The 13204-nt window shown below is 33.6% G+C and overlaps 3 protein-coding genes across 5 annotated transcripts; 1 reads left to right on the forward strand and 2 right to left on the reverse strand.

Annotated features, from left to right (window-relative positions):
- Positions 1-324: 324 nt before the first annotated feature.
- On the reverse strand, positions 325-8448 carry H (Hairless). 2 transcript variants are annotated; one of them, XM_008197715.3, is made up of 5 exons: positions 7925-8448; positions 7729-7875; positions 4325-4986; positions 1843-2074; positions 325-1762 (listed from the first exon to the last, which is right to left on the reverse strand). In XM_008197715.3, the coding sequence occupies exons 1-5, from the start codon at positions 8094-8096 to the stop codon at positions 1728-1730; spliced, it is 1248 nt and encodes a 415-aa protein (XP_008195937.1). In that variant the 5' UTR covers positions 8097-8448; the 3' UTR covers positions 325-1727. The 2 variants fall into 2 exon arrangements, with proteins under 2 accessions (XP_008195937.1, XP_008195936.1); XM_008197714.3 differs by having other exon boundaries at positions 1843-2077; positions 7925-8441.
- Positions 8449-8984: 536 nt separating this feature from the next.
- Positions 8985-9961, reverse strand: LOC664407 (uncharacterized protein). Its single transcript, XM_970414.5, has 4 exons — positions 9823-9961; positions 9391-9777; positions 9221-9338; positions 8985-9174 (listed from the first exon to the last, which is right to left on the reverse strand). The coding sequence occupies exons 1-4, from the start codon at positions 9877-9879 to the stop codon at positions 9041-9043; spliced, it is 696 nt and encodes a 231-aa protein (XP_975507.2). The 5' UTR covers positions 9880-9961; the 3' UTR covers positions 8985-9040.
- On the forward strand, positions 9862-11158 carry Pbgs (Porphobilinogen synthase). 2 transcript variants are annotated; one of them, XM_970416.4, is made up of 2 exons: positions 9862-10002; positions 10051-11158. In XM_970416.4, exon 2 carries the CDS (start codon positions 10058-10060, stop codon positions 11075-11077), a length of 1020 nt encoding a protein of 339 aa, XP_975509.1. In that variant the 5' UTR covers positions 9862-10002; positions 10051-10057; the 3' UTR covers positions 11078-11158. The 2 variants fall into 2 exon arrangements, with proteins under 2 accessions (XP_975509.1, XP_008195939.1); XM_008197717.3 differs by having other exon boundaries at positions 9880-10002; positions 10048-11158.
- Positions 11159-13204: the final 2046 nt, after the last annotated feature.

Consider the following 13204-nt stretch of genomic DNA (forward strand, 5'->3'; position numbering starts at 1 on the left):
AACCCTGGCGCATTATTTTATGTAAATATGTCATTAAGTTCTGTCATGTTGGTACTCGCTATTGTAACAAAACCGGTAAAGAACAGAAGTGATATGACTAATAATAGAAATATGTATCAATTAGCAATTTCAAATCATAAAATTTACTAGACTTGACTGGCGCAAGATCGAGAAATGTTTTGAATTTTGAAAATTTATTAATTTCACTAAAAAGTACTTTTTATGGTAAGCTTCCCTCTTGTTTTTTGGAAAGTTGATTTACGTTGAAATCCAGTTTTTTGCTTCTAATTTTTTAATTTCTTTTGGGGAAAAGAAACAACCGGGTCGATTACTTTATGTGTGTATTTGAATGTACAATATACACTGTAGAGTTTAATCAATCATAGAAATACAAGTATAAATACTCAGTTCAAGGGTTGGACTCTTGTAATTATACAAGTTTCAATATTTACTCATATCACAATAAGTTAAGTGCCAATAAAGTTATAGTGTTAAATGTTATTAACATGAAAATAAAACAAGGCAACTAAATGATCTCAAAAGAGTTAATACTCGCTTTGGCATTAAAAATAATTATAACTGTAACTTCCTCATAAGTTATCCTTAACGTAATTTAGTCATAAATCGCACCATTAAAAAAATACATTATTTTGAAGAACATTATGTTAATAGCAAATGGCACAAAAACATGTTGAATACTCTACATAATAAATGTATTAAATATGAAGAAATAAATCTATAAATATCCTGACTATAAATAGAGTCTCCTAATTAAAAAAAATATATTTTACATAGACCTATCTATTGTCTTTTAAAGATTACGCGTTGAATCTTTTCAAGAAGAATGAACCGTACGAAAATATAGATATTTATACAAATTTGTTATCTTAATGGTAAAATGTCACACGTAAGTATTTACACAACTTAATTTCTCAAAATTACATTTTAGACCATAAGAAAAGGAACTTGAACAATTCATTAAAATAATTTGAAGGTTGTACTGCATAAAATGAATACTTTAAATTTTTTGATGGGCAAAATAAATTTACATCTCGAGTTGTTCATACATGCCTTAACCTTGGACTAGTGTTTAAAAAAAAGCGAAAATTAATGTATTATGTATCAAATTTGTCATTGTTTAAAATAAAAACGATGGTAAAATAATAATGAACAATTAAAACGCTGCTGTTTTACGCAAAGACGAGAGGATTCCAATGCAAAAGCAAGTACGAGCAACATGGCAACACACTGATAAATTAACACTCTAAAATATATTTAATATTTACAAAAATAACAAAAATGACTGTTGATATATACATTTGGCGATTAAAGAGAAAATATATAAAACTAACTATTAAAATATACCAAATAAAACAGAAGCGAATTTAGAAAATTTCGAATACACCTCCAATCATAATTACACTTTTTGCTTGTTCAGCTGTCAATTGCACAATAGTATGCTTTAAAGCTATAAATATTTACTATTTTTACACATGAAAACCACACAGACTTTTCTAAATTTTTTCGTTTTATTATTTTTCCAAAACAACAAGTATTTACCCACAAAATATGTATCACACAACAAAATAACAACATCAAAATATTGAAAAAAAATTCCGAATGCCGTCTTGTTCCTTCGTTTAATAGAACGATATGAGAATAAAAATTACTTTAATTAATATAAAAATATTGATATAGTTGTAACAAATGGAAGGCACGTGTCCGGTTCAACCGGCGTGTTTAGACAGATTCAACGGCATATCTGCAAAAAAATTGTTAATTCGATATCTTACGACCCTCTTGGAAGAAAGAAAATTTCACAAACATTGAAAAATTAGTTACCTGTAATATTATCATCCCGACGTTCTAAATCCCTGGGAGGGTCCGCTGCCCAGGAACAGGAAGGAGTATCATGACGCATTGTTATGGACATGGGGGGAGCCTGGTAGACAGGCGGCATAACGTAACCTCTTCCGTAAACGCCGGGACCATAGTATGGTGATAGAGGGTAAGGGTACATATAATGGGGTAAGTATGAAGGATGGGGATAAGGAGGATAACCTCTTTTATCGGCCTGCTGAAAATAAAAAAGAAAAATTACACATTATACCTAGACCTAAGCACAATTTTTATTTACAACAACTTCAGTAACAAATGTTTATCGAATAGCAAAACTGTAATTAGTAATAAGTTAATGACTATTGTTTTATGACTTTAATTATGATCATTGTATGGTATGCATTTTTTAATGCTATCTAAAAGTGCATTCATTAATACTACTTTCGTGCAGTCTTATCTTAAAATTTTATATCATAAGTAACACGAGGACAGTATAATATTTTGTAAGTAAAAATTAGATAAAAAATTATACATTTTAAAAATGCTACAAGAAGTAGTTGTTTATAATTCTGCTTATATCCTAGAATGTCAACACATGTTAATCCAACTAAATTTATATTTCTATAGGTTTTGTAATATTCAACATTGTGTGTTAATACTAGGGGTAAGAGTATTTTTTTCTGCTATCATAAAAAAACTTCACACATTGAATTAAAAACATAATAAAAATTAATTACAAAAAAAATAATGCTTTAGTATCAAAGCAAATACTTATCAATAATACGTATGTGGTTTCACATTGTTCTTTGAAATGAATAAGTTTAATGCCTACTTTCAATAAATAAAATATTCCTGGATTTGATTGATTGATCCATTGTATTTTAAAATATTTGCGAGAATTCGCCAAATGGAATGCAATTTCCTCATGACACATGAGTACATGTTAAGTAAACCGAATCGACAATTAAAGCAGATAAAATCATTTCATTCCATATAGACATTGCAACGGTGTTATAATTGCATACAAGAAAAAGTCGGGAAGTGTTTATTTCATCACACTACACTTAACATAAGATTTCTCATCCTGTATTTTCCAAACGCAATCATCGTGAATATGAGAATTAGACCGTATCAAGTGCTTGAACCGTGTCCTTTTAAAAACCCAGCAACAATAAGAATTCGAAAACAATTAGTCGGAGCAATCTTAAACCTTTCCTTCAATAAAAAAAAAACTCGTAACGTTTGTAACAAAAAAGACTAATTTCATGACAATTAAAAAAAATAATTAACTAACGTACCACATTAAAATGGTGCTAGAGTTTTCCTTAACACGATTATTATACAGTAATACCTCGTTAATACGAAATCAATAATCAACCAAGGTGATTCGGACCATCAAAAATTTGGATTACTGAGTTGAACTTTTATGCATTTTTGTGTCATATGTATAAACAAGTAACAACAATAGTAATTATATTGACAATTTGAAGAAAAGTGGAAGTTAAAACTTGAAAAGTTACATCTCAACATCATCACAGAAAGAGAGGACAATTTTATTACAATAAATAATGTTGTAATAGTTGAACGAAATTAGTTGATTGAAACATTTTGTTTTATTTATCCTGTTCCTGGAACTGTATTAATCTACATTATAATAAAAAACTTATCCTTAATGTAAATAATTTGTATTTTTTATGCTAGATTTTTCCCGGATTAAAATATGCTTCTTCTTTTAATCGCTGGAGGGTTAACATGTCGGGCGTCGTAAGATTATTTTCTGCCCTCCATTTCAACAGTATGAGTTATATAAGTTAGCTAAGACACTGCCGTTCCACCACTCACATAAAATTTATCAAATATTTCTAATTTTTGCTTTAATATCAAGGTAGTATATTTCCTTTTTAAAGCCATTGTAACAACTAAGCGTTTCTGAAACTATTTTCAAAAAAAAAGTTCGGACTTACAAAGAATGCATTACAGAATTCATAATATTATCGTAAATTCTATTCGGATTACAGAAGAATTCGAATTATAAAAGCTTCGAACTATTGAGGTATTACAGTACTCATTTTGACCAACATCACGTCAAAACTGCACTTTTCTATTGAAAAAAGGCCAGTTCTTCAAATGGATGACCCTGGCTAAGCGTATTTTTTTGTAATTTTGAAAAAAAAATCAAACAATTTTCAATTGTACGCCTGGGCCATTCTGAATATTTTATTGCCTGATTGAATTTTATTCATTTACGGATTCCAACACACTAGGTTTTATTATTTTAATACTTTTATAGAACGATAATAAAATTATTAGATATTTATCAAAAAAATAATAAAAATAAACCTCGCAAAAACGTTATAAACAACATCATGAACGACAAAGACAGTAATTGACAACTGCTGTGGCAGTTTTATAAAGAAAGTATAATTTTCGACATTAGATTTCTCAAAGTTTTGTTGCATGCGTCCTTGTAGAAAAAGTAACTTACTGAGAGTTCAATGGAACGCAACCTATCAACGCTTTCCGAATACCACCTATCCTCTGAGGAAGGCGAACAGTACTGCGATTGCGTCACAGTATTAAAGTGACTAGGAGAGCTGCTAGGTGACCGCTTAACGTTACGATCTTCAGCCAACAAGGAAGTGATGCTGTAGCTGCAATTGCGCGCCGGCTTCACGTCTTCTGTAACCCCGTTCGCACTAACCGGACTGCCAATTTTGGCAGTCACCTGTGGCGTCTTGTTCCTGCTTCTCTTCTGGCAACCGTCCTCCGATTGCACCTTGTCCTTTTCCATTTCGCGCAAGAAGCGTTTTCGCGGAGAGACGACGACGTCGCCGCGGCCCGCACCGCCGCCCGCCGCCTTCTCCGACAGGTTTTGCACGATGACGAGCAAGGAAGCACGCACGCGACTCTTGCAATTGTTATTTGACACCTCATCTTTCGAAGTCCTTTCATTCACAACACCCACTTCGTCGACGATTTCTGTGTACGGACGACGTGACTTTCGAATTTTGCTAAATGAACGTTTGTGTTTCGGACGCCAGAAAAAGAACACCAACTCTTTCGACTGGTTGCGGCGCGGCGACGGCTGCTTCCACGAGTGGTCGCGCTGCCAAGGCGACGACTGGATCGAACTGTTGTCGTCTGAAACTAAACAAACACTCACAATTTCAAAAAAATTAAAAAATTATAAATTATAAACGCAACCGAAACAATATTTTTTATACTTTCAGCAACACACCTCATGAATCTCCTCAATTGATTTAAAAAGGAAAATAGATCAAGCAAAAAGCCGGTTTGTAGTATTTCTAACAAAACCGCATTAAAAGTTCTGTTGTCATTGTTAGGAAAAGAGTTTCCTCGTTTTTAAGTGTCAAGGCCTAACTGCACCCGTAAGGCTTAAACTATAAGCTCCGCTTAAGTTGTGCCAAGTGAACTGCACCATAAACAAGTGCAGCTTAGTTTAAACTAAACAGTTTAAATAGCGCTAAACATCAACAAAGCAATTTAAATGCCAATTTGCAAACGAATCGATAAGAAATTGCGATATTCATTATTTGTTTATTTTGCTTAATGAAAAAATTAGTTCGATTGCTTCAAAAAACATTTCCAGTGGAATAAAATTCGACACATCTTCAGCACAGTAAAAAATGTTTTCGGTCTTGCTGTCGTTTAAAAAGCGAGAATTTTTTGGTAGTAATTGTTGCAGCAGCAATTCTATGCAATGTTATTGCCAAAAATTGAAGCGAAGGCGAACGGAGAACCTGGTTGATGGAAGAATGATGGCATAGATGATGATTTGATGAATGAGATAAACAGATAGAAAATGGACAAATTTCCGTAATGCCACAACGATGGAGTTATTGAGCTTCCAATTATAATTTTTTTATCGTTTTTAATTTATCAATTAACTAAAAAACCTCTTTATCACCAGTGAACTGATTTTTTTCAAGTTTAACTCTTTTAATTTAATTTTTATTTCATTAATTTAAAAAATGAAAATGCAATAGGGGAAAAAAGATGCCATATTACAATCAGTAACAATGTATTTATTTTGATATATTTTTTACCAAAACATAAATGTTAAATTTTTAAATCACTTTCAATGATGCAAAATTGAAGTGCATGTATAAATTAATTTAAATCAATTACATACAAAATGGTTCGAAACAAGAAACGATATTTTAAGAAACAATAATTGAAATATTTAAGCGACTTTGTATTTATTCTTCTGTGCAAAAAATTAGCATAGTCAGATATAATTTTACTCGACCGGTAATAACTTTATCTCATACTTTTTTGTCTATGACAGAATTCGATTTTTCTGTTGTAAGCTTCATACACCGTTTTATTTGTAACATGGAACGCTAAGAAATTCTGAAGTATGAGTTTAAATATTACAGGCTCTTCGTTAATAAACTTTGATGAAACTGGCGGTGGTGACATAGGTAACTTCTTTCAAATTTATTTGTTTATTATAATCAGTAGCATAAAAATTAATTGCTTCTTCTGTAAATTCTCGAATGTTTTTAGTATGTGGTATTAAAGGCTTCTGTAATAATAATAATCCTGCTATTAATTACTATATGGGTGAATTATTCAACAAAAGGTGATGATTTTGGTATAAAACGAGGAAAGGACAGTAAAATCATTAGCTACAGATTATTTGTATCTCATTTTTAATAAATAAATTAGACCATTTTTAAAACAAATGAAGAAGCGATAGAGGGCAAAAGATGTCAACTTTTTTTTGCTTTTACACAGAGAATTAGTTTGGTAAAAGACATAATTTAAGGGTAAAGCGTTTACAATTTTAAATTTAGATTTTTCGCTCCACCCTTCTGTATATTTAATTCCAAATTTCCAGTTAATTTTGGATAAGCGAACTGTTTTAAATTTAGTGGCTTCAATTAAATGTTGTTTATAATGTACTGATGACAATAGATTTCTTGATAAAACTTTCACATTCTAAATCAACATTAATTTAAATATTAATTTATTTCGATTATAAAACTAGCCTTTACACTCGCAGTTTGTCCAGTTACAATTTTTAATTGTCTGATTTGATGATGAAAATGTGTTTGTAATTCATTTTTACTAAAAAAACTTATTATTATTATAACTTTGTTTATAAAAATTTGTTTGACATTTATGTTTGATTTAAAAAAAACATCTCTAACCACAAAGAAGCAAAAAAAATATCAATAACCATCCCTGTATATTGAAGACCTTATGAACAAAAAATCGGGAGAAAAGCTATAAATAGATTTGTCAAAAATAGTTATTTATTCAACGAGTTTGAGTGTAAATCGGTCGCTTTATTTCACGAGTAGATTTTTAAACCACCAGTGATAACATAAATAAATGAACCGATTTACACAAAAACAAGTTGAATACAACATTTTATTCTCCGAATTAGACTCAACAAGGCTTCCTTACACAAGAGAAAAACCGTAAATTTTGACACTGTCGACGAATAAATAACTGTTAGCCTATTATGTAACTAAATATAGCAATTTTATTGATTACTCCTACAACACCAACGATTAACGGACTTTAAATTTTAAAAGTTTTGAACCTCAACTTGAGTTACAATTGAAAAATGAAACTTCTTGGTCAGGTCAGGTCAGAATAATAACTTTCATCAATTTCCTGTTTAAATCGGTTTGCAAGCAAATAATTACGTTGAATAATAAATTAGCTTATTGTCATTGTATGTATATTTTTGACAACTCTGTATATGTCACTTCCACTTGACAATTTATTGTCATGGCCATCTAAGACTAACAACTATAATATTTTATTGTAACACTAACATTATTATCAAATTCTAAATTAAATTATTGCTGTGATTGTTGTTATAATGTTTAAGTCGACTTAAAACTAACTTACCACTCAGCGAAGCACTGCTTTCTTGTCGGTACGAGGGCGTGGAGGCGGCAGTGCCTTGCGGTGGCCAGAATGTTTTCCTGGGCACGGAGACCCACGAGACCCGTTCGCCCTCTCTGGCCCTCTCCAGTTCCAGAATAAATTTTCCATCTAAAACAAAGTTTGTGTGACTTCTGCAGGTGTAAAACACGGTATTTACCTTTGAAGAACTTGAGTCGCCCTCCCTGCACATAGCTGGTCTTCGGAGGCTCGTCTTTGATAACCCCATCAGCATTTCCATTCATGCCATGTCTTTTGTGCTTTTCTTCTGTCATTTTTGAACATTTTGTCAAGATGGTGTTTGAAGACTGGCGTGATTCGGATATATGCATCTCATAGCGTTTCCTGCGGAATTCGGGTCCATACGTTGCAAGTTACCATCTTTAAATTGCCCAATTCTTCGAATGTGATGTTTCATTCCATTCCACCTGCTGACACTACCGCGAACCGTTCTCGCAATTTCACCTCCACTGCGTCTGCTGATGGTACACGCTCGAGATCACATCGTACTAAATACGCCTTCCTCATATTTCGGGCATTATTTACCGCACACACCACTTGTTTATTCCGCACCGACGAACGACAACATCGACAAACGTACACCAGCAGCTTGCCTCCTTACGAACCGTCGACGAAATTTTGATGATGTAGTCGACGGCTCGGTCGGTTTCGTAAAAAGTTCATTCACTTGACCGGCGATAACTTACACGCCGGATTTACGCCACTTACGCAGGTTTTTCCGCCAGTTTCGCCAAAGAACCAAGCTCTGGCGACGATCTTCTCGGCCTCGGCCGTTTTCCAGGTGAAAATAAGCAGGAAATGTTTAAATAAACGCCACTTATTTGTTATCATTCAAAAAGCGCGCCCGCACTGGACGGGGCCGATCGATAACGTAGAACGTTTTGACAGACGTTGGGACGCTTAAATGCCACCAAATTTGTTATTCTTAATTTATTTTAAACAGTGATGAATGTTTTAACATTTGGAATGAAGAGGAATTGCAAAGCTAGTTCTAAGTCGCGGCAGGTTTGTTCACTTTAATTTTTGTTCAATTTTTAGTTGGAGGGTTAGGCCAGCAGAATCAAATTGTAAACAATCACGGTTTTTTTGAATGTTATTTAATTAATAAGAAAAGAAGCAATTTAATGGAACACGCGAGATGAAACAGAACAGAACCACATGACCCTGATTTTCTAAATTTTTAAAGAAGCTTTCTCACATGATATGACACACTTTTTTGTCTTTATTTTTAAAATAACAAAGGTTTTCCTATAAATCATGAAATATTGTTCAATTTTTTACGTTCCTTAGCGGAAACTTTCTTGGATCTTTTCTCCAGATGTTTTTGTAACTTGTTAGACTTCTTCAGTTGTTCAAATTTGCTAATTAATCCTTCCAGTCGTTTCACAGCTGTAATAAAATAATAAATATATTTTTTTTGTATAAAACCACTCACATCTCTTTTTAAAGTGGACTTTTTCTCCCGCCTTCAACTTGGTCTTAATTTCAGACTTCTCCTTCCTTTCCTCCTGTTCCAACCGTTCCTTCTTTTCTTCTTCACGAATTTGATTCTCCTAGAAACACAATCTCAATTTGATCACACTGTTGTGTTAATTCGTAACTTACTAATCGTCGTATCACGAATTTTATCTTCTTTTTATCTTCTGTTTCCTTCAGCTGCTTCAGCAATTGTGTTTTCTCTTGCTTCCTTAGGTCATTTACGAACTTGTAATCTTTTTTAAATGTTTTCTTGTCAAATGTGCCACACATAGGCTCAAACCTCGGATCTCTGTTTAAAACGTGTTTCACGGGAATCACGTTGTTTTCCAATCTGACTGGTCTCTTTGAACTCATTTCTCTGGGTCTGTTTTTGTTAGCCCTCTTGAACGTGGTTTTGCTTGGCTGTGATTTCGTTTGGAAGATTGTTTCGTTGTAGAGTTTTGAGCCGATTTCCTCCTTCATTTTTTGGAGCTCTTCGAAACTCAAGTTACTCAAACGCTGTTTAATTTTCTCCTAAAAACGTGGGAGTAAAAAAAGGAGTGTTAATAACAGTCGTACCCTTTCTTCACTCGTTATTTCATCATTTTCGCTGCTATTACTTTCTGAATCACTCATTTTTTTGCGTTAAACTAAACTAAAAAAGTGAGGTTATGTTTTGATTGAAAAAGAAGAGGGTTCAGTGACACAGGTGACTGGGCAAAAACCTAAGTGGAGGACTTTGATAAGACGGAATAAAAGGTGATTTTAAATAAATTGAAAATGTGTTTTATTAATTTCATTTAGTAGCACGAAAATGAGTATCCAAAAAAAAGTCAAGAACCGCCACACACTCCACAGCGGCATATTCAACCCTACTCTGCGAAAGTGGCAAAGTCTCCAGTCTGAAATAGCCCCCGACAACCTCATGTACCCCATTTTCATCGTTGAGGACGACGAGGCTGTGCAACCTATCGCCTCAATGCCTGGAGTTTCGCGCTATGGCGTTAACAAACTGAAAAACCATTTAGGACCGCTTGTTGAGAAGGGGTTATCGTCAGTGCTTCTGTTTGGCGTAGTCGAAAGCCTCCCAAAAGACGACACCGGCAGCCACGCTGACAGCCCCCAAAACCCCGTGATTCGGGCCCTCCCGAAGTTACTTTCGTGGTTCCCTTCCCTAACCATTGCTTGCGACGTCTGTCTTTGTCCTTACACCTCTCATGGCCATTGCGGGATTTTATTCCCGGACGGCTCTATTAATAACACTAAAAGTATCAAGCGCATTGCCGAGATAGCAGCGGCCTATGCCAAAGCGGGCGCCCACATTGTGGCTCCTTCTGACATGATGGATGGCCGAATTGGGGCTATCAAAGACAAGTTAGCAGAGTGCCAGTTGAGACACAAGACTGCCGTGTTGTCGTACACGGCCAAGTTTGCGTCGGGTTTCTACGGCCCCTTTAGAGACGCCGCTAAGTCGAAACCGGCTTTTGGCGACAGGAAATGTTATCAGTTGCCCCCAGGGAGTTCAGGGATTGCGTTACGTGCCGCTGCGAGGGACGTAGCCGAGGGGGCTGATATGCTCATGGTTAAGCCCGTGCTGAGCTATATGGATGTCTTAAGGGACGTGAAAAGGGCGTATCCTGAGTTTCCAATGTTTGTGTATCAGGTGTCAGGGGAATATGCTATGATTTATCACGCGGCTAAAGCGGGCGCTTTGGATTTTAAAACAGCACTAAGCGAGATTTTGGTGTCTTTGAGACGTGCAGGGGCCGATGTAATTATTTCGTATTACACCCCTGTGGTTTTAGACTGGTTGCAAACGAAAAGTAAGCTGTGAATTGTACATGACATTAGTAAAATTGTAATTTTTATAGTTAATTGTTGCTCTTTGGGAAATATAATTTCTGTTGGTTATAAATTTGTGTCAGTTGAGCCCTTTATTCGGTTTTTGGGCGAATTTTGAGTGGTTTTGGTGCGCCATCTAGTGGACTTTGATTTTTTCGTTCAGTCTTAAGAAAAACGCCACTAGCGCTAGGGTGCTTGGCGCTTGCCTCAGATTTGACGGGTGTATGCCGCATACAAAAAATTGACAGAATGGCGGCTGTTGCCCGCCCATGGGGGGCACGCGCCATACACCCATCTAATTAAAAATTTTAGCAGTTTGTATAAGCAACCAATTATACAAGGCAGAGCTGTAAATTGCCTGTTATTTAGTTTAATTTTTTTTTTTAAGTTAAAAATTTGCAAATTTTTGAAAATCTGTGTAGGCAATTAATTATACGTTAATTGGATTAAAATAATTTTGTAAAAATTTGAAACCAAAATGAGTAGAAAATTACAGATTTTTTAACCTCTGCATTTATTGACGTTTATTATAGGCAACTAACTATACGGAAAAGTATTAAAAATAATTTTACAGTAATTTATTTAAAACTAAAATGTGTTTTAGAAAGAGGTTTTAACAAAACAGAATGAGTTAATAAAAACATTTTTTTAATTTTTTTAGGGCCGGATTACAAAAATCGAAATTAAGATTCAATTCAAAATTAAACTTATTCGAATTAAGTTGCCATTTAAAATGCATTGATAAATGTCAAGTTAATCGCAATTAAAAATATCTGTAAACCGGCTCTTAGCTTACAATATAATATAAAAATAAATATAAAAACAAATTTTAATAAATTTTAAAAATTTACAGGTTACTGTAATATATTGCTTAAAAAAACAGCGCATAGATGGCGCAAAACATTTACAGGTTACTGTAAAATTGTACTTTGACATTTGATACCTAGATGTCTCTGCCTACAATTTTATTTTATTTTAAGATTTTAAAAAAATTTGCAAAAAAGTTAAAACCAAAATTTATGGAAAAATTACGAAAAAGCAAAAATTTATTTTTACTTTTTTACATTTTTACCAAAATTTTGCAATATTTGACGTTTATTATAGGCAACTAATTATACGGGAAGTTTTGTAAAATAAATTTTGCAACAACTTATTTAAAACAAAACTGTGTATTTGAAGAAAGTTTTAAATAAACAGAATAAGTTAACAACAACATTTTTTAATGTTTTTAGTCAACAAATATGGAAAACAAATTTCTAATAATTTTAAGAATTTACAGGTTACTGTAATCTACTACTTAAGAAAACAGCGCATAGATAACACGATTTTTTTTGTAGACTATTGTAAACATGTACTTTGACATACCATACTTAGATGTCGCCGCTTACGTTTTTTTTGTTTTTAATTTTTTTATGTAATCTAAAAAATTTAATAAAGATATATTAAAAATTTTATAAAATTTGTGATTTACAAAATGCGTAATATCTTCGTTCCTGTAGAAGATAGAGGGGTGGTTCTGCCCTTTTAAAGCCCCTACCGCCCCGTAGTATTTTTCCTGCGCTATCAAATGGAATAGGTCTCGTTCCTGTATCTCTATCAGAAACCGCAATAGCATTGCACATTTTTAAATCGGTAATCGGAGTACATCACGTAATAGTGCCTCAAAAGTTACGTGTGAATGCAGAATTTCAAGTTGCTACGATAACAGGAAGTGTTTCAAAATTAACTCGTAACATATGATTCCAAATAAATCACATTATTTAAAAGCTTTTAACAAAAAATCTAGTTTTTTATTAGCAGTTTTTATTGAACTTTCTTCCGGATTTATAAATATTTTGAACTTAAATTTGGGAGACTTCCTGTTGTCGTAACAACTTGAAATTTTGCATGTCCACGTAACTTTTGGAGCCCTATTACGTCATGTACTTCGATTCTCGATTAAAAAATGTGCAATGCTATTTCGGTTCCTGATGGAGATACGGGAACAGGACCTAGCCTATTCGATAGCCCAGGAAAAATACTACGGGGCGGTAGGGTTTTCAAAAGGGCAAAACCACCCCTCTATCTCCTACAGGAACGAAGATATTTCGCATTTTGTGAAATACAAGATTTCCTTAAA

The sequence above is a fragment of the Tribolium castaneum genome, chromosome 3, assembly GCF_031307605.1.
Source record: "Tribolium castaneum strain GA2 chromosome 3, icTriCast1.1, whole genome shotgun sequence".
Lineage (NCBI taxonomy): Eukaryota > Metazoa > Arthropoda > Insecta > Coleoptera > Tenebrionidae > Tribolium > Tribolium castaneum.

What these genes read in the sequence shown, in the direction of transcription:
- H (XM_008197714.3), bottom strand. Translation starts at nt 8,096, where the DNA reads ATGCATATATCCGAATCACGCCAGTCTTCAAACACCATCTTGACAAAA. An exon ending in AAGCAGTGCTTCGCTGAGTG is followed by an intron (nt 4,987 to 7,728) that starts GTAAGTTAGTTT and finishes GTGTTTGTTTAG; the next exon opens with TTTCAGACGACAACAGTTCG. An exon ending in TGCGTTCCATTGAACTCTCA is followed by an intron (nt 2,078 to 4,324) that starts GTAAGTTACTTT and finishes TTTTATTTTCAG; the next exon opens with CAGGCCGATAAAAGAGGTTA.
- LOC664407 (XM_970414.5), bottom strand. Translation starts at nt 9,879, where the DNA reads ATGAGTGATTCAGAAAGTAATAGCAGCGAAAATGATGAAATAACGAGT. An exon ending in AAATAACGAGTGAAGAAAGG is followed by an intron (nt 9,778 to 9,822) that starts GTACGACTGTTA and finishes CCACGTTTTTAG; the next exon opens with GAGAAAATTAAACAGCGTTT. An exon ending in AATTCGTGATACGACGATTA is followed by an intron (nt 9,339 to 9,390) that starts GTAAGTTACGAA and finishes TTGTGTTTCTAG; the next exon opens with GAGAATCAAATTCGTGAAGA.
- Pbgs (XM_970416.4), top strand. Translation starts at nt 10,058, where the DNA reads ATGAGTATCCAAAAAAAAGTCAAGAACCGCCACACACTCCACAGCGGC.